This window comes from Aricia agestis, chromosome 1, assembly GCF_905147365.1.
Source record: "Aricia agestis chromosome 1, ilAriAges1.1, whole genome shotgun sequence".
NCBI classification, from domain to species: domain Eukaryota; kingdom Metazoa; phylum Arthropoda; class Insecta; order Lepidoptera; family Lycaenidae; genus Aricia; species Aricia agestis.
In genome coordinates this window covers 20,625,299-20,643,993 of record NC_056406.1, presented here as the reverse complement: position 1 = coordinate 20,643,993, position 18,695 = coordinate 20,625,299, and the positions used below count along the sequence as shown (strand labels likewise).

At 34.2% G+C, this 18,695-nt stretch overlaps 1 protein-coding gene across 2 annotated transcripts; it reads right to left on the bottom strand.

Annotated features, from left to right (window-relative positions):
- Positions 1-10,366: 10,366 nt before the first annotated feature.
- On the bottom strand, positions 10,367-15,860 carry LOC121738217. 2 transcript variants are annotated; one of them, XM_042130203.1, is made up of 5 exons: positions 15,505-15,860; positions 15,302-15,417; positions 14,639-15,151; positions 10,746-11,000; positions 10,551-10,667 (listed from the first exon to the last, which is right to left on the bottom strand). In XM_042130203.1, the coding sequence occupies exons 1-4, from the start codon at positions 15,803-15,805 to the stop codon at positions 10,761-10,763; spliced, it is 1,170 nt and encodes a 389-aa protein (XP_041986137.1). In that variant the 5' UTR covers positions 15,806-15,860; the 3' UTR covers positions 10,551-10,667; positions 10,746-10,760. The 2 variants fall into 2 exon arrangements, with proteins under 2 accessions (XP_041986207.1, XP_041986137.1); XM_042130273.1 differs by lacking the exon at positions 10,746-11,000 and having other exon boundaries at positions 10,367-10,667.
- Between the last annotated feature and the right edge of the window lie 2,835 nt (positions 15,861-18,695).

The following is an 18,695-nucleotide window of genomic DNA, read 5'->3' as shown; positions in this document are numbered from 1 at the left end:
AGCAAGTAGCATGTAATATCCCGTTCTACAATAAAACTAAAATAAAATGATCAATATAGCCAAAGGTTTACAACACCTGATAAAATTGCCTTCCATTTCTGTTTGTACACAATAATCGCCTCTAAATACTTGAAACGAACTATTAATCCGTTTACGTTCGCTGTTAAGTCGCTACTAAAAGAAAAACAATCGGAAACAGAGGAAACAACGATAAATTACAATTCATGGCGGGTAGGGCTCGAGAGGAGTCATCAAAGTTCCTGGCGCTAGGCGCCTCATAGGATCCACAAAATATTTGTTAGCAGCCAGGCGCAAAATATTGCAAAAAAATGACACCGCACTGAATCGGTTAATCCGCTTGAGAGGGGGGGATAACTCACTTGCAAAACTTCGTAGTAATGCCTATAGTGGAGTCACTGAAGGTTTTCACCGATTTCGTTGAACCTCCATCGATTTTCATGAAAATTGGTGAGTAGGTGGGGGATACCCTAAGAAACAAAAGTGACATAGTGCCAACTTGCGCTTTTGCCCTGGGGTGGATGCCAACCCTTCTCGGAGGTGAAATATTTTTAAATAAAAAAAAAACGCAAAAATCGATAAACAGACACATTTTAAGCAAAATTCGTTTTATAAAGTTTTTGGAATAAATCAATACTTTCTGAGTAATTAAAGATCGAAGATTGTGATTTTTCGAGATAAAACTACATGTTTTAAAACGGTTTTTCATAAATAACTCAAAAACTATAGGTACGTTTTTACGAAAAATTTACCTATAACCTAAATTAAAGTCAATAAAATAACAAATAAATGCCTATTTTTAATAACCGTCTAAGTTTAAAGTGAAATATAGGTGATTATATGTATACTTTTTTTCGGCGAGTACTTTAATCTAAACATTCATACACAAAATATAACGGAAAATTGATGCATTTTATGACACATACTTCCTTAACACTTTTTAGAGTACTTAAATTTACCTTTCTATTGAGTACTGTAAAAAGTTAATAGCATTAAAATTGAGCAAGTTATGATAAAAATAAGATGACACTTTCAAATTTTTTTGGAAAGAACGAAAAATAAAACGATGACCATTTCTACAATATCTCAAATTTATGGTTATCCCTAAAGGCTTTTCTTTATTTTAGTATAAGTTATGACCTCAAAAAATTAACGTGCTTTAGAATGCTTACTTTTGAAAAAAAGATGATTTCATAAAATTTTAATTTTTCAAATTTTCGTAAATTTCATTTCCTTTTGGATATAACTTTTAAAATATTGGATATTCGTAAAAAACATAAAGAACAAAATTTGAGTTCGTTTCCTAAAAAAGCTTTTGGTTTCCTTTTTATTTTTGTGGGATGAAAAATAGCCAAGATAGAGACGCATAAAGCCTAACTTTTACTGCGATAACCACGTAACCAGCACTTATTAACCCTTTTTATTTTAAAAATTAAGGGCTCTAAAAAAGGTTTCTTAGCATGATCTCAAAGCCCTTGAAATTACCTTTTTAAATGAACCTGATAACTAAAAAATTAAGGGAGCTATGGTAATAAAACAAATAAATTATTTTTTGAAAAAAAATTGAAGCAGATATTTGGTATTCATAAATTGTAGGAAAACGTGTCAATAGGTACTAAACTAAATACACGTCACGTATGGGTACGTGTATGTGTCTTTTCATGACGGAATAAGTGAAAGAAATGGTAAACATTTACTGGAAAAAGTGGTGGGGCTTACGAGGATGACGTGGTCCATTGAATATTTTAGTATATTTTCTAAATTATAACAATTAAAATACCTCCAAACCGGTTTTGGTGATAGGCAGGAATAATTTTAAAATGCTCAAGTGTGTGCGCAGTACACTAGAGCCTTCTCTCTTCCTTTACTCTCAAAATCCCCACTAGGTTAGTGAGATTCGATAGAAAGGGGATAACCTGGTATTAATTCCAGATCAGTGGGAAAACAATAGATAATCCAAAAATAAAAAATCGGCCAAGCGCAAGTTAGAATCGCGCACGAAGGGTTCCGTACCACAATAGAGCAAAAAATAGGCTGAAAATTGTGTTTTTTGTATAGGAGTCCCCTTAATTATTTAATTAATTTAAATTTTATTATTAATGTTCAAATGCAACTGAGTATGTCGAGAATATTTCAAGTGCCTATGTGTTGCCGTTATTTATATCGAGCAAAAGTTGCAAAAAATAACTTGGTTGTATGGGAGCCCCCTTAAATATTTAATTTTGTTTGTTTTTAGTATTTGTTGTTATAACGGCAACAGATATACATAATCTGTGAAAATTTCAGAAGTCAAGCTATAGCGGTTATTGAGTTACAGCCTGGAGACACACAGACAGATGGACAAACGGACAGACATCGATGTCTTAGTAATAGGGTCCCGTTCTCACCCTTTGGGTAACGGCTCAGCTTAGAGCTGTGATGAACTAGAATAAAAATGTGATTATTTTTTAACCGACTTTAAAAAAGGAGGTTATCAATTCGACGCGTATGTATGTAATATTTCCAGAACTGCCCAGTTTTTGTATATGTTAGTCTATTTCAGTGTCTGAACAAATATGCAAAATTTCAAATGTATGTATGTTTTTATGTTTGTGTTCACATATCTCCGGAACTACAAGTCCGATTTAAATAATTATTTTTTTGTTGTATTGGGTATTATTTAACTTAGGGAACACTACAAGTTTCACCAAAATCGGTTCAGTAGGTTTTGAGATAAGGCAATTTTAATTCTCAACTTCGTACAATTTTAAAGTCGGTTTTATCTTTTTAAAATACTATTTTATTATAAGATAAATTAACGTTCCATCCAAACTTTTTTATCAGGTTTAACTAGCTGATAAAAAAGTTAGAACTATTATTAAGTCAAGCCGTAGTTTTTATGGATAAAAAATTTCGCAATAAATTTAATTTTAATACATACTTAGTAAATAAGATTTTACTTCTCTCGTGTAGAATAATTTAATAGGCTTAACTCTTAAGTTTTTTAACCAATAGTTTTACAGTGATTTTGCATCAAGAGAGTAGTTTGTAAGTGTTGAAATTTCATCGTCAACCAAAAACTATATCATAAATATGAAACAAACCCTGTATTTAGAAACTCAGAAATACAAAAAAATATTTTTCATAGTTTTTCATTTAAGGGGTGGTTGTTAAAAGGGCTAAAAATTTATTAGAATCATAAATCAGGCATAAAAATATTGAAAAAACGTCTATTTTATCTAATTAAACACAATTACTAAAGCCAGAATGGTTAGATCTGTATTTTTCCTCCTTTTTGAAAAAGGGGTGAATTTGACCCCTAAAATGCATAAAGCGCAATACGAGCGTATGTCACTTTTGAAGTACATATCTACTCAATTCCAAAACATCATCCAAATCGATGGAGGTTCAACGAAATCGGAGGTTGTGCCTGATTCATGGGCGTACCCAGGTTCTGGGCCAGGGGGGGGGGCAAATCAGATTTTTATAAGCTAGAAGGTGCTTATAAAGAATAAAAATTAATAATTTTTAGTTATAAAAATATAGAATTGCAAACAAATGACAAAAATTCGTTTTATTATTTTTAATTTTTATACATGAAAGTACTAGATAATATACTTAGTAGGGACGTCAACATGATCCAGGGGGGGGCAGCTGCCCCCCCCCGTGCCCCCCCTTCGGTACGCCCATGGCTTGATTTTTGCCTTCATTAAACTGTACTACTAGCTTACTACGAAGCTTATGTCTAGCTTCGTGGTTTGGACCATAGGTGTATATAAGTTATATTATATTATGTATTTGCTTTTCGCTAGGGCTACATTACAACATTATAAAATTCTAATTTTTTTTTTTTTATTTCATACTTGGATGGTTTAAACGACGTTTTTGAAAATGAAAACTGAAAAGCAACTTCTCCATTGTAGATTATATCGCTTCACATCCAAACAGCACTGTAGTTATCTTTTCCATCAAAGCTTTATGTGACATACGACACTGGATTGGACCGGCTATTAGATATTAATTTCGATAAAGTTCAAGTACCTAGGTAGGTATTTATTATCACTTTTATTAAAGACTGATCGTTGTTAATACTTTTACAAGGATATGTCAGTTCGCAAGCTTATTAGTTAGATATTACTTAGTTATTACTATATCAAAATTTTTACCAAAAGCAATAGTTTGACGGTAGATGGCGTAAGTAGTTCATCTAATATGTGAGCACCTCTTGCTCCTTTAGTAAACTGTATTGGCTCGGCTGTATTTTGTTTTCTAAGTTCCATTATCCATGCGTAAAACGCTTTATAGGACAGAGAGAGGATAGTGAAAATAAAATTGGTTCATGTATGTTGCGCATATATTTGGAGTACATACGATATAAGTTGACTTAACCTAATTAAGTACCTACATAATAAGTGTAATTAGGACGGAATTAGTTACAAGAATTAACTTACTGGTCAACCAAAACCATTATATTTTGTTATTCACAAATATTAATTTACATGTACCTACCTATAGATACTGTCATATTATTATAATAAAAAAAAGTACAATGTATGATAAAGAACACTGGATGCGGTAAATGTGTCGAATTTCCAAATATTAGAAATTAAAATCGTTATAAAATATAGATTTACATGTCTAGAAGTAAAAAAAAGATTAGAAAATTACATATAGTTTTTTTTTTACTGAAAATTAACTGCCATTCTCCCATCCAGATATCTTTTTAAATACTATCATAATATGGAATGTATGTAGCATTAATGGTATAATTAATAAGTAAAAACTATTAAAAAAGAAACAATTATGGCTCTTACAGGCACTTCAAATTGTTAGGGTGTATACTGTATATGACTATTATTATTAAAAATATTGGCACTTCCTAGGCAATACATGGTAATACCTATCTGCTGTTCAAAAATGACCGAAATTGACCTACCTTTAGTGATGATAAAACATAAATTAATTATTATTTTGATGGCAAAATACTGTTAGTTAAAAACTTAAACTTACGATATTATGTAGATGTTGCCACTTAAATGGTAATAAAGGACCTTGCCTTTGCATAACAGTAAGCTTACAAAACCTAAGTATTTTAATGACATAATATTATGAATATGTCGTTATTATTCAAGTTCGTAAGTATAACTGCCTAAGATCTGTGAGCTAATCAGTTCTTCCATACAATAAATATTTTGAAATAAATAATTACTTTTAAGGCTTTGTAAATAATTGTTTCTATATATAGGAATTTCACAATTTATACAGATATTTTTTCACAGATCAAAATAGAAGCTACAATCTCGAGATATTAAGAAGCTATCGACAGTTCGATTTCATAAGATTTAAATCTTACAGAATTTTCAATTGCCTTTTCGTCTCGCATTAAATAAATAATAATAATTAATTATCTTTAACAGTTTTTACAAGTCCTTGCTTGTTTATAAATTCATAAATCAAAGCAGATTTATGCATTTGTGATGAATTCTTCTGTCTGAAATCTGTCTTGTGTTAAGTAACTACAAACATCGGGACGGCACCATGTTGAGCTATAATTTTTAGGACAAAACCTCACTAGGTATAAACTCCAAATATATTGGTATGAAATTGTACGTTATAAACTGCACTTCGCGGCAACGAAACTACGCATCACGATTCACGGCACTCCAGTACCTACGAGGGACCATCCATAAAGTATGTCACGGTTTTCATGATTTTTGGATGTGATGTCACAAAACTTAGGACCTCCCCCCTCCTTGTCCCACATTGTCGACCTCCTCCTTCCCCCTTTAGGTGTGTCACACTTTATGGATTAACACCTATGGGGCGTGAATCGTCGCGTCGGACCGCTGCCGCTGCAGTTCAGTTACCTAGTGCAGTCTCATATTTAGGAGGTGCGACGAAATTGACAAAACATGAATGAAGATGGTTATACAGCTTAGTTATTAGCGCTCGAGATCCGTGCCGGTATCTGTAATTATCAATCGACAGAGGCTATTTAAGTACATAATATTATGGAGCTTTGGACTAATGTATTTCTAAAATAATACTCACTTATTAAACTTCCAAATATCATTAAATAAATAAAAAATATACTTAAAGACTAGGCTAAAAATATGCAATACGTTTGTAATAAAGAGCAATAAAACATTTTAAAAGCAATAAAATTCTAAGAATAAAATATTGATCTACAATATTATATTAAACAAAAAGTGTGAAAGTCATTGCAAGGTTTCTGCAAACGTAAAGGTTTCACTTTGAGCAGTTTTTGTGAATCACTAGTGGCTCTTTAACATTAAAGTGTCCCCTAGCGGCCGTTTACGGTACTGTCTCTACAAAAATTCTAAACACTCGTTTAATGCTAGTTCTCGGCGTCTATTTGCGGACATAGATGACACATAAGCGTGGGTAAAACATTATCACCATATTATCTTTTAAGGTAATATTTAACTAGATTAACTTAACTTCTAAATTTTCTCACCGTGTAAACCTTCCCTGGACGACCACAATTATTTCAAGACTAATATGAGTCAAATTGGAGTTTTAGCGGGACTCATAAAATTTTAAATATTTTTTTACTTATTAGAATATATACAGTACAATATATATGTTACCGTTAATGTGCGTAAACCAGTAAGACTGCAGATTAACAAGGTATTCTACAGATTATCTGGGTGAGTCAGTTAAAGTGCAAAAAGTTTATTCTATTCTCATTAAATTACATAAAATAGGTTCTTGTTTGAATAAAACATGTTATTTATTTGTAGAGAATTATTTGATATAATTTTTTGGTTATAAACAAAGGAATAAATTATTAAATTTTAAATAAGTACATAATATAATGATACTCCACTAATAAAATATAACAGATCGTATCAACTAAAAAAACAGTCAAAACAACAACAGTCTTAGGTTGACAAGCTTAAGTTAAAGTTTTAGGACTTTTAGGAAGAGAATGTAAACTAACTATAGGCCTCTTGGATATCGTTGCTAAGCTACGGCAACGCCGCGGGTCGGTTGACGGCGGAAACTCACGGGCGCTTTTCTCATATGATTCTCATACAAGTCACTGCACTTTTTTGGTAATTGTTTATATTTTTAGCACAATAAAAAGTAATGAGCCAAATTACTATTAAGTTTGGATTTCGGAATATTTCCACAGACTTTTTCCGCATAAAATCTGTATCGAAAGCTATATTTACTTAAAAATACAAGATCATGAAATATTCTTTCAAATTCATTGAATATGATTTTTACTGTGTATTTATTTATTTGTTAGATCATCTTATTAGTTATTACTTATTACTAATAACAGGTTGTTTACCTAATTAAAAAATTGAAAAAAAATTATAGGGCACAAACTATTCCAAAGCAATCATGTTCATGAGGTCTTCGAAATCTATGATGATGGAGAACGAATCATCCGTGTAAAAGTAATACCACAGACCAGAGTAGGAAATCGACTGTATGACGTGAAAGTGGAGCTATATATTAATTGGAAAATAAATAATACTTGAATAATTTAAACAAATATATGTTCAGCAACTGTTCAACCGTACATGCAAAATAAAAATGGAAATAAATGAAGATGTATCAAAGAAAATGTTATTATTTACTTAATATATTATATTTACTAAATGACGCCCGCAATTCCGTTCTGCCATAACTCTTTAATCGCGCGGGATTCGGGAACCGTACATTTTCCCGAGACAAAAAGTATCCTATGTCTAGTGGAAGGTGGCAGGGCTGGAAAAATGCCACGGGCCCCACATATTGTTTTATTATTAACGTGACGATTTTTACTGATAGGGCCCCATCAATTTGCCACGGGCCCCGGATCTCATAGTTACGCCACTGCCTATGTCCTTTTTCGGGACTCTTAATGATATATGGAGTTATCCATGCCAAGTTTCAGCAAAATCTGTTCAGCAGTTTAAGCGTGAAGAGGTAACAGTAAACAGACAGACACACTTTCGCACTTACAATATTATTAGTAAATTAGTAATATCAGTAATTAGTATATTAGTATGATATAATATTATAAATGCGAAAGTGAATATTGAAGGAATAAATATTACGTTATTTTTATTATATCGTTTTTTTAAATTACAATATATTATTATACGTAATGAAATAATGTTAATAAAAGTAACTTGCACGTGATAATTTAGAAATATTCATGCGTGATTTAGATTTAAGCATGATTAGTAAGCGGCATGTTGATTTCGATACGTTTCCCAATTCCGTCTCAGAAACGAATAAAACATATTCACGATTCCGAGATTGGGAATTTTTGCACCCTACAACACAACAGTATCTCGTACCGCCCATATTTTCCTTTTTCAGAGCACTTTTTAACGTTTTCAACGTGTTTTCATTTTTAACTAGTAAACCGTATTTTACAGCTGATCACACTGTGACGTTCACGTGTTGCCTGAATCTGCCACTCGCCGCGCCACTAGAGATATCCAAGAGGCCTATAGTTTGTGCGTTCTAAGATGATATGGGTGACAGTTTTCATGTTCCTTGCTACGGGTTTTTTTTACAAGAAAACAAAAAAAATCAAAATGTAATAAATTATATTCCATCTACAAAAACAAATGTTTCCTATAATTGTAAATGAATAAAAATGAAAAGATGCTAAATGCTAACTTATTAATAAAAATTATAAATATTAACTGTGAAATAGGAGTATAAAATTATTGTTACGAAAACATTTGAAAAATGTCATATGCATGAAACGGAACTTATGTCAATAGAGATTGACTCGGTTGAATCGAAATCAAATCGATAAAAAGGGCGGCCATCTTAAAGCGCCGGCACCACTGAAATGTCAGTACGAAATCGATAATTTCGATTGCAATTCCTTTACGAAGTGATTCGATATTTTTAAATTATCGATTAATTTTTGTTAGGTAACTTACCTACTATTGTCAATTATAATGTGTCACGCATATCATCATAAAACGCACAAACTATAGGTTAAGTGCAAATATAAGACTTTTTTTTCAAAATTTCACACTTTAACGGATGGTAACAGGGAATCTGCAGATTACCTTGGTAATCTGCACGTTAACGTATTCCGCATTCTAACCGTTAGAGGACTCTTAGTGTTAAGGTGCAGTTAATTTGTGAAAACACTCATATTTTATGAAAGGTCGGCATTATTATATTGCTGTTTTGCTAGCTAGGACTGGTAGGGACGAAATTAGTTCTGACTTAAAAATTACGATGTTTTTACGGAAATAAAAGTATATTTTGGATAACCATAGATTTATAAAAGTAAGGATGGAGTTCAGCGAACCACACACTTCGGCCGGTCTAAGCTACGCCTCGTCGTGTAGTGACATGTCACATACACAATTGCACATAATATGTGACGAAACTACGCCTACCGACCAGCTGTCGCAGTGAGTAACAGTACATAGAAGATACCAAAAACCGGACTCAAAATTAGTTTCACGAAACTCTGTCTTTACTTTTTCATATTATTGCTGATTTGTGTATAATGTTCGGGCCGCACCTGCGTAGTGCTTCGTGCTTAAAACGATACCACGTATATCGTCTCATAGCACGAAGCTTCCTACGATAGACGCATGTGCGGCCGCGGCATTAGTGACGCTGACTGGTCTCTGACTGTCAACGTCGATACTAAAACCTTAAACCGTTATTTATTTTAAAACTCCTTTCGAAAATAATATATGTATTTTTAAAGCTCGACTTTGACGGTCAGCCTATTTAAAAAATCCTGTAACTCACAGAATATCATTATCAAATATAAAGGAATGTTATTTCTTCGATGCATACCTACTGTATTTTAATATAGAAGCTATTTTTGAATTCGTTTTATTATAATATTATGTCCTAGTGAAGTATATTTAAGCCTGCGTTTTGAAAAATGGAGTTGCGGTTTACAGAATTATTGTAAATAAACGTTTTAAAACTGACTACAGAATAAAATACAGAATATAATAGTACCTGCTGATAATAAAAATACAAGCTTGAATGACATTGCACGACACCGGATTTTGTTATAAAAAGAAACCAAGTTTTAAGTACCAATAAAAGCTACAAAGCTAATTCTAATAGCCCACTTTCTATCTACAGTGTGTATAATACGTGTAATAAATAGTAATACCTCAAGACATTATTTACATGTCGATAAGCATGGACCGCAGTATTATACAAAAATATGGCAGCTGAGATTATTGTGTTGCTGCAGAATATACACATACAATAGAATATTTTATATGCCTGTACAATAAAATTATAATTAATATAAAATAATACCTTTTAACAAAATTAAGTACTTACGTAAAATATCGTCATTTCTATTATATGACTAAGTTTACCTTAAGTAATATAAATACATGTAACAATTTTATATTACCGATATGTTTAAGTTCTTACAACCATTTTGGACGGATTTTAATTTAACGATATGCTCCTAAAATATATTAATAGTACACACTATTGTTTTGGTTGGGCAACGAGAAGAATTTTGCCAGCCCAGCCGGGGGCTTCGTTTTGAGATGCTCCTCTATGTATTGGCAGGGGCACACGTACTTGTCTCCGTGTCGGCCTGGGGTGATGCGGTCCAGATTTAACCTCTTCTTAACGACATACGTGCCCCACCGCCCGATATATCGAAGATACAGAAGCGCACCTCGTTCCTGCAATCAAAATTATTTATTTTTGCTAATCTATTTAACGTTCTACCATTATAAAAAATGTTCAGAAATAGGACTTGCCAGAATGCGGTTAGGTCAATCTAGACCGCGTCGCCTGAGCCAGTCGTTACACAGCGGACAACAGGCGCGGGTATCTTTCGGTTCTTTGTTCCGTAAGATCTCCTCGACATACTGACAAGGGCATAGGGACTGAGCGAGGTGACGCGGCGCCGCGGGGTTGCCGCCCTCCTCGTCTAAGGTCCAATCGAGCCGACGACGGAGGTAGTCTTTGCCCCAACGTTGAAGGTAACGTAGATATACTTGCTCTGCCATATCCTGCACATTTATACACCTCTTACCCATAATATTAAACTATATACTACCAGATAATAACAACATTAGTAGGAATTGTAGGAAACGAGTAAAGCCAGGTTTACCATTTTTAGGGTTCCGTACCCAAAGGGTGAAAACGGGACCCTATTCATGAGACTTCGATGTCTGTCTGTCCGTCTGCCTGTCTCCAGGCTGTATCTCAAGAACCGCTATGGCTAGAGTTCTGAAATTTTCACAGATTGTGTATATCTGTTGCCGCTATAACAACAAATACTAAAAACAAAATAAAATTAATATTTAAAGAGGGCTCCCATACAAGAAACGTGATTTTTTTGGTCTTTTTTGCTCTATATCAATAATGGCAACAGGTAGGCACTTGATATTTTCACAAAGGCCTTAATTATATGTCTACTTCAATATTTAAGAATAATATTAAAAAAATAAGGGGGGCTATGCCATACAAAAACACAATGTTTGCTCTATAATAGTACGGAACCCTTCGTGCGCGAGTCCGACTTGCACTTGGCCGTTTTTTATTATTATTCGATTAGTATTATGTCCAGAAACATGTTATTAGTTAGTAACACTTAACTTTAGTAATTTGTCCAAAAATTAAAGACTCCTCTAATTTATTTTTATATATTTATAACATTCTTATATTTTACACCATTAAGGTACATGCCTTGTGACAGGGCTAATTTGCGGTTGGTCCTACGTTCATAACATAACTCATAAGTCATAAATGGTCGCTGTTAAGCATTAGTGTCCTAACCCATTTTTTGTTGTTAAATTTTGAATATTCTTGTTCTACAGAACATAACTGCATAATGCATTCATAACTCAATACGTATTTTTTTTTGGGTTAGTAGTGAGTACATGTCGAACGCTTAACAGCGTCCCAATAATGTATTATAATATATTATTGTATAGCAATAATTAGAAAATGCATTGCTGCGCCCCTTCGTCATGTGCGCGTACCTTTATTAACCGTATTAATGAGTCAGTATTAAAGCTGCCAATAGATATATTAATATTTAATAATTAAAAATACATAAATACTAATGTGAACACAGTGATACAAATAATTCCAGTTGCTATAAGGCCACCGCACACTATCGATATTTGGTCCATCAACAATAATTATGTTCAGTTTATACATTATTGCAAGTGATCCAGTGATCGAATCGAAATTGGATTGAATAATTTCAACATGCTATTAGCAATATTAGTCTGTAGGCCTACTACGAAACCATTTTGAGACAAACAATCGGCTGAGAATGCCGCGTCCTGCTCTAACAACGTCACTTCACGGTTGTTAGAGTAGGACGCGGCATTCTCGTACGATTGTTTGAGTCTCAAAACGGTTTCGTGGTACGGTCCTAGAGTCGTTTACTAGTTAGTAATTACAAAACTATTTTATGTAACCATTACAATTGATACAATGGTAACCGGTACTAATCAATCGTCCGTGAAGTTTGACTATTGAGTTAACAAGCGCGCGCACAACACAGAGCGATCACTGCCGTGCTATAGGAATGGCCCTGACAAAAAACGAGGGTCGACAATTGTAGGTTAGGGGGGTTAGCAGTGAAAAACTTTTGTGTTGACTTGATTTCTCTTATTAGAAAGCATAGGCGAACCCTGCCTTATCAACGTGCCATTTTTCTGAATAATTACTAAAGTGATGTCATCGACTTGTCATCAAATAATATTTTTCTTTGTAATCCTGACTCGTATATTTAAAAATATAATGCCTCTATAACCTAACTTCGCGCTTTTGTAGAATAATCATCGCGTGCCATTGGTTCGCCATCCGTGGAATGGGCAGATAATTTGTTAAAATGCACAGCGACTGTAATTTAAAATAATAGCAAAGCTTCATGGATTAGTATTGTACCCTTACAAGGGGGTACAATACTAATCCATGAAGGATTGACTGAGGGGGGTGCTTCAAGGGTCCGCAGTATGCACCAATACCTTACAAGTGGTCCACGAAACAAAGGAGTTAATTTGGACTCTGTATTAGTTGATTAAATCGATAGTGTGCGAGGGGCCCATTAAAATGCAAAAGTTTTAATATTGCTCGGCAAAATGCGCATTGTTCGATTAAAGTTCAGTCTTTGATGAAGCGAGGACTGAGCGGGATAGGGTAGATCTGTGATCATTGGTGTTATTAATCTTTCTACCGACTGGCCCTTCCACATTTACCGAGCAATCTTAAAGTTTCGGGCGGCCTATACAAGGATTAGTATGAGTATGATCATGGTAAAATATATGAAATGAAACTATTAGTAAAATGATTTCAGCAAAGCAAAATATGTATATCCATCTAGATTCTAGCTACTAAACAATGTTAAGGATATGGCATAAAACAAGCCTTATTGTGTATTTTGGCTTCAATAAATGGTTGTAGGTACAGTTTTATCTTACTTTAAACCTAAAGTTTTTAGTCATAAAACCACACAAGTTCTGTTGTATTTCTATAATACAACTTTTCAGTAGTATAACAAAGATAGTCAGTGTACTATTTTATTACAAAGAGGGTTAGTGTAGAACAGCCCCGGATCTAAGGGGGGGGCAGGCCGGGGTCTGTGCCCCGGGCGGAAAATTTAGGGGGCGGCCAAATTCATACTTCACGGACCAATGGACAACTCATCATTGACCACGTAATAAAATATATAATAGCACAAGTACAGCAATTTCATGGCCATATCAACTTGACCGATACCCTGAGCGCGGACTGCGGAGTGAGACGTGCTGCACGAACATTTATTTTTCGCGAGGCGCGTAGGTATAGTTCAAAATACGCACCCGGCTCTCGCACGATTTTAAACCCTAACGTGTTAATTGTATTATATATCCTACATAATATTGATAGCTGAAATTATATGAATGATAAAGGTGAAGGGGGGGCGGCATGGGCGTATATAAGGGGGGGGGGGGTCCTGGGGGTCCGGACCCCCCACTTTACTATCCATCTTACTTGTCCAATCGACAATATAATATTATTGTCATCGATTGTCATCGGCGAGGTACATATTATTGTATTTTTTTTCTACTTACAATATAATAAAAAAATTTCAACTCGCACTTGGCCGCATTTTTACGTTTGGGACACCCCGCCCCTACTGAAAAATGCCACCCCCCCCCCGTGGGGGGTGGCATTTTTCAGTTTTTGCCCCGCCTGAAAAAAAATTGCAGATACGGGGCTGGTGTAGAATGAAACAAAATACTCAAATTACGTTTTTTAGTTCTCACATACGAAACATACCTTCAAATGTCTAAGGAACATAAATCTGAAGGTATCATAGTATTTTAACGGCTATTACGTTTCTTGTAGATAATAAGCTTTGTACTGTTTTACAATATATCTGGCAACGGTACTTACTATTACATAAAAAGCTTAAAAGCCACTCAGACATTAATATTGAACAGAATTTAATAATTAAAATTGAAAACAAATTGTTCTCAGCCTATTTTCTTATATTCAATATAACTATTGGCACTTTCATTAGTAAAAGTACCTAGGAATTAAAAAAAGTAACCAACATTATGTTCAAACACTATACTTCAAAGGTGATTTGTATTTTAATCTAAGTGTATAATTTCGCAATAAAACTATAAAAGAAATAAAGTAATACCTGTTTTCTTGAAAGTCTCGTTGATTGGCTTCCTTGGATAACAATGTCATTAGCGGACACATCGAGTCTCTGCTCCCAGCCTTCCATAATGGTACGACCCTCTTCACTTTCAATAAACTGTTGCAAATGAGTGACACATGGTCCGGAATCGAAGTAAATGAAGCAAAGATTAACTTTGTGACAAGATATTTTTCCTCTGTCGTCCAGAGCCAGTAGCAACTTGTGCTTATTCAAAAGTTTGTTCACAGTCGCTAAACATTGCTCCAGTCCCTTAGACAATCGCAGTTTTATCCACATACACAAAAATATTGCCAAAGCGTTCAAAACCAGCCACACAACTCCAAGAGAAAACAATGTCAATCCAGTTAGACCAGAAAAAAGTAGAGTTAGAAGGACAAGGAATGCTATAGTAATCCAACAAATTAAAACCCTTTTATAGCATATATTGTACAAAGTAAATCGGGCATCATTTACAAGTAATTCCATTGCATGAACATACTCCTCAACAGTCAACTGAAATTAAAAAAAAAACTCTCAGCCATAAAATTACTTCCTGCAGGTCAATTAGTTAGAATAAAGCATACTTAATTAGTTAACCAATGAACTAATTATTTAATAGCACAGTAAAATTCTGGATACTTGACATTTAGATTAAATACTTACAGTCAAGCCTTGAGCCATTAGCTCTTCTGGTACAAGCTCCGGTTTAAAACTAGCGGCAGTTATCCAAGGCCATTTTGTATTTACAGGCAATAAAGTTACGATTATATCACCATTTGCTGGAAAACAATAACAATCTTATAAGAATTCAGGACTGATACATTTCTAGCAATATGTATCGATTAAATAATATTTGAAATAATTACAGAATCCATGGCGATTATTAACATATTCAACATTTTTTATATTATGTGGAATCGATTCGGGTTTTTCGCGGTCTATATTAACTTGAATGGTTTCCGTTGTTAAAACAGCTGGTATTTCTATTCTAGAAGATTCAGCGCGCCCAGTGTCATTTTCAAATGCCGCGTTTGTTTCTGATTTATCATTGTTTGTTTGTGGAGTTTCATCATCAAATTTAACCCAATTTTTCTGAGGTTTTTCACAACTTAAATCTCCATTTGAATCATTGTTTTTTGATGACGTCGCTTCAGTATTTCCACTCATTTTACTTTACATGAAATATAATATTTGCTTAAAATACTATAAGATAAAAACTTCAACAAATTTTGGTAAAAAATAAAACCAAAACCAAAATCCTGAATCCACATCAAAAACTTTTTGAGAAATGAGAAATGTCAATATGACAAATGATTTCTTTTTTCTTACTATGTCACTTCGGCTATATTATAACCATGGATCCATGGGCCATGGCCAGTGTCAAGTAAATGGCGGGAAAATAATATTCTTGCAACAATTTTCTGCACCGTTTTTCTTTATTGTAAAATTTAATTCAGTTGTATTGCGCTATTAAATTTTCAGAGGATAACAAGATAAAATAAATATATAAAACTCAAAGGTGACTGACTGACATACATCTTAGATAAGTATCAACGCACAGCCCAAATCACTGCTGCACTCGGACTGAAATTTGGCATCACTCTATGTTTGGCATAGGCATCCGCCAAGAAAGAATTTTGATCAATTCCACCCCCAAGGGCATAAAATAGGGGATGAAAGTTTGTATGAAACTTTGTCAACCGGTCGGGCTGAGACTTTGATACCTATATTATAGGTCAAGTCACTTACCAGGATCTGATGGCAAATTTGGATGGCAGATTTAAAAAAATATCCTTGATCATTGGATAAATTTTTATATTTGCATATTTCACACACAGAATCAGTCGCTATAAGGAAAGAAACCGGCGAAGTGCGAGTAGGACTCGCCCATGAAGGGTTCCGCAGCAGCAATAAGGTTTATTTTTTGAAATTAAAAGGTTTTTGATTTATTTTTATATCTCACTTGATTTAATGAAAATTAATTTAAGGTAAGACGATTTATGACGTATAAAAAAACTACTTGCTAGATCTTGTTCAAACCAATTTTCGTTGGCAGTTTTTATAGTAAGTAAATATTTTTTTAGACTTATCATGCCCCTACTTTAGAAGTTAGAGGGGGGGGGGGGCACACATTTTACCAAAGTGGTAAGAGTCTCTCTCGCAAACTATTCAGGTGCCTTACTGGAAGATGAATGAAAAAAAAATTTTTTTTTGTTTTTACCAGCGTTGCCAGATTTTTTTTGTGCCAAGTCGGGACTTTGGAACTTTTTGAGTGAAAAAGCGGAATTCTTCAGTCAAAAGCGGGACAAAGTAAAAACATGACGAATCTATAAGGGTTACGTTTTTTGCTATTTGGCTACGGAACCTTAAAAAGGTATGAAATCAAAAGTTTTTCAAATTTTTACCTTTTTACTTGCGTTAAAATAACGTTTACGTGACAATAGCATATAGATAGCTAAAGTAGCCAAAGAAAATCAACCCTTCTACCTTCCACACTCTTATCTTCATTTTAATCATTACTCACCTTTCTTTCACCGAAAAGCGGGACTGAGCTTGTCCCGCGCGGGACCTTTAATTTTGATGAAAAAATCGGGACGTCCCGCCAAAATCGGGACGTCTGGCAACGCTACTTTTTACTATTTATGACGTATAAAAAAACTACTTGCTAGATCTCATTCAAACCAATTTTCGTTGGTAGTTTTTATAGTAATGTACTATCAGAGAAGTTGATTCCTAAGCAGATGGGGGACCTACGTAGTTTGGTCGCGTTACTTCAAACCCCCGCTGGGTTGGACGTAACGCGACCAATCAGTCAATCACAAATTAACATTGAATTGACATGATCCGACCAAATGACGTTAGTCTGTCAACTGCCTAGGAATCAATTTCCTCGATGGTACATCATATATTTTTTTAGACTTATCATGACTAAAAAACTTTAGAAGTTAGAGGGAGGGGGACACATATTTTACTACTTTGGAAGAGTCTCTCTCGCAAACTATTCAGGTTAGAAAAAAATGATATAAGAAACCTCATTATGATTTTTGAAGGCCTATTCATAGATACCCCACACGCATAGGTAATTTTTTTTTTGTTTCAGTTGTAACTTGGACCTATGGAGACCCCTAAAATTTTTAATAATTTTTCCTCAAGTATAAATGTCTCCTAATCTAAGAGTAAGCTGGTTTTGCGTTTTTCCAACTTCTAATCCAAGAATAAGGTAATTACACGGGAGTAAATATTTACACGGACTATTTTGGTGGAGTAAATAATAAACTGAGAATAGTTGCGCAACAGGGTGTCAACTGTCACGGTCGGTGTCATTGTGAACTATAATTGACATTTTATTTCATACTCTTTGAGTAACTTGGTAAAATGCAAACGATAATATCCTAGAGTAAATTAATAATTTATTTAACACTATAATAGTGTTTGATTATTTTAGAATGGAAAATATGGTTATGGATCACTTGGAAAAATTTAAATTGAAATAAGAGGGCAAACGAGCAAACTCGCGTGGGAGAGCCATGCTTCGGCACGAATGGGCCGGCTCGACCGGAGAAATACCACGCTCTCACAGAAAATCGGCGTGAAACAGCGCTTGCGCTGTGTTTCACCGAGTGAGTGAGTTTACCGGAGGCCCAATCCCCTACCCTATTCCCTTCCCTACCTTCCCCTATTCCCTTCCCTTCCCATCCCTACCCTCCCCTGTTACCCTATTCCCTCTTAAAAGGCCGGCAACGCACCTGCATCTCTTCTGATGCTACGAGTGTCCATGGGTGACGGAAGTTGCTTTCCATCAGGTGACCCGTTTGATTGTATATATATATTACAGAATTCTTGCCCTTTAAAAGTTAAAAAAATGTATATATATATAATTTGTAAAAAAAGTATATTTTTAAATATACTTAGGTAAGTATAGATACTTTTTTAATATAATCCGAAGACGTTTTTGTATATTTTTAGAAGCTTGCCACAATTAATAAAAGTCTTTTCTTCATTCTATACTTTAAAATAAATATGTACTGGTTTTTTTTTATTTCCTTTGACAAGCGCT

Bases quoted from the DNA above. Each gene is read 5' to 3' on its own strand.
- LOC121738217 (XM_042130203.1), bottom strand. From the start codon at position 15,805: ATGAGTGGAAATACTGAAGCGACGTCATCAAAAAACAATGATTCAAAT. The intron at 15,152-15,301 runs GTAAGTATTTAA...TTTTAATTTCAG, and splicing joins TAATGGCTCAAGGCTTGACT to TTGACTGTTGAGGAGTATGT. The intron at 11,001-14,638 runs GTATTACTTTAT...ATAAATGTGCAG, and splicing joins CGAGACTTTCAAGAAAACAG to GATATGGCAGAGCAAGTATA.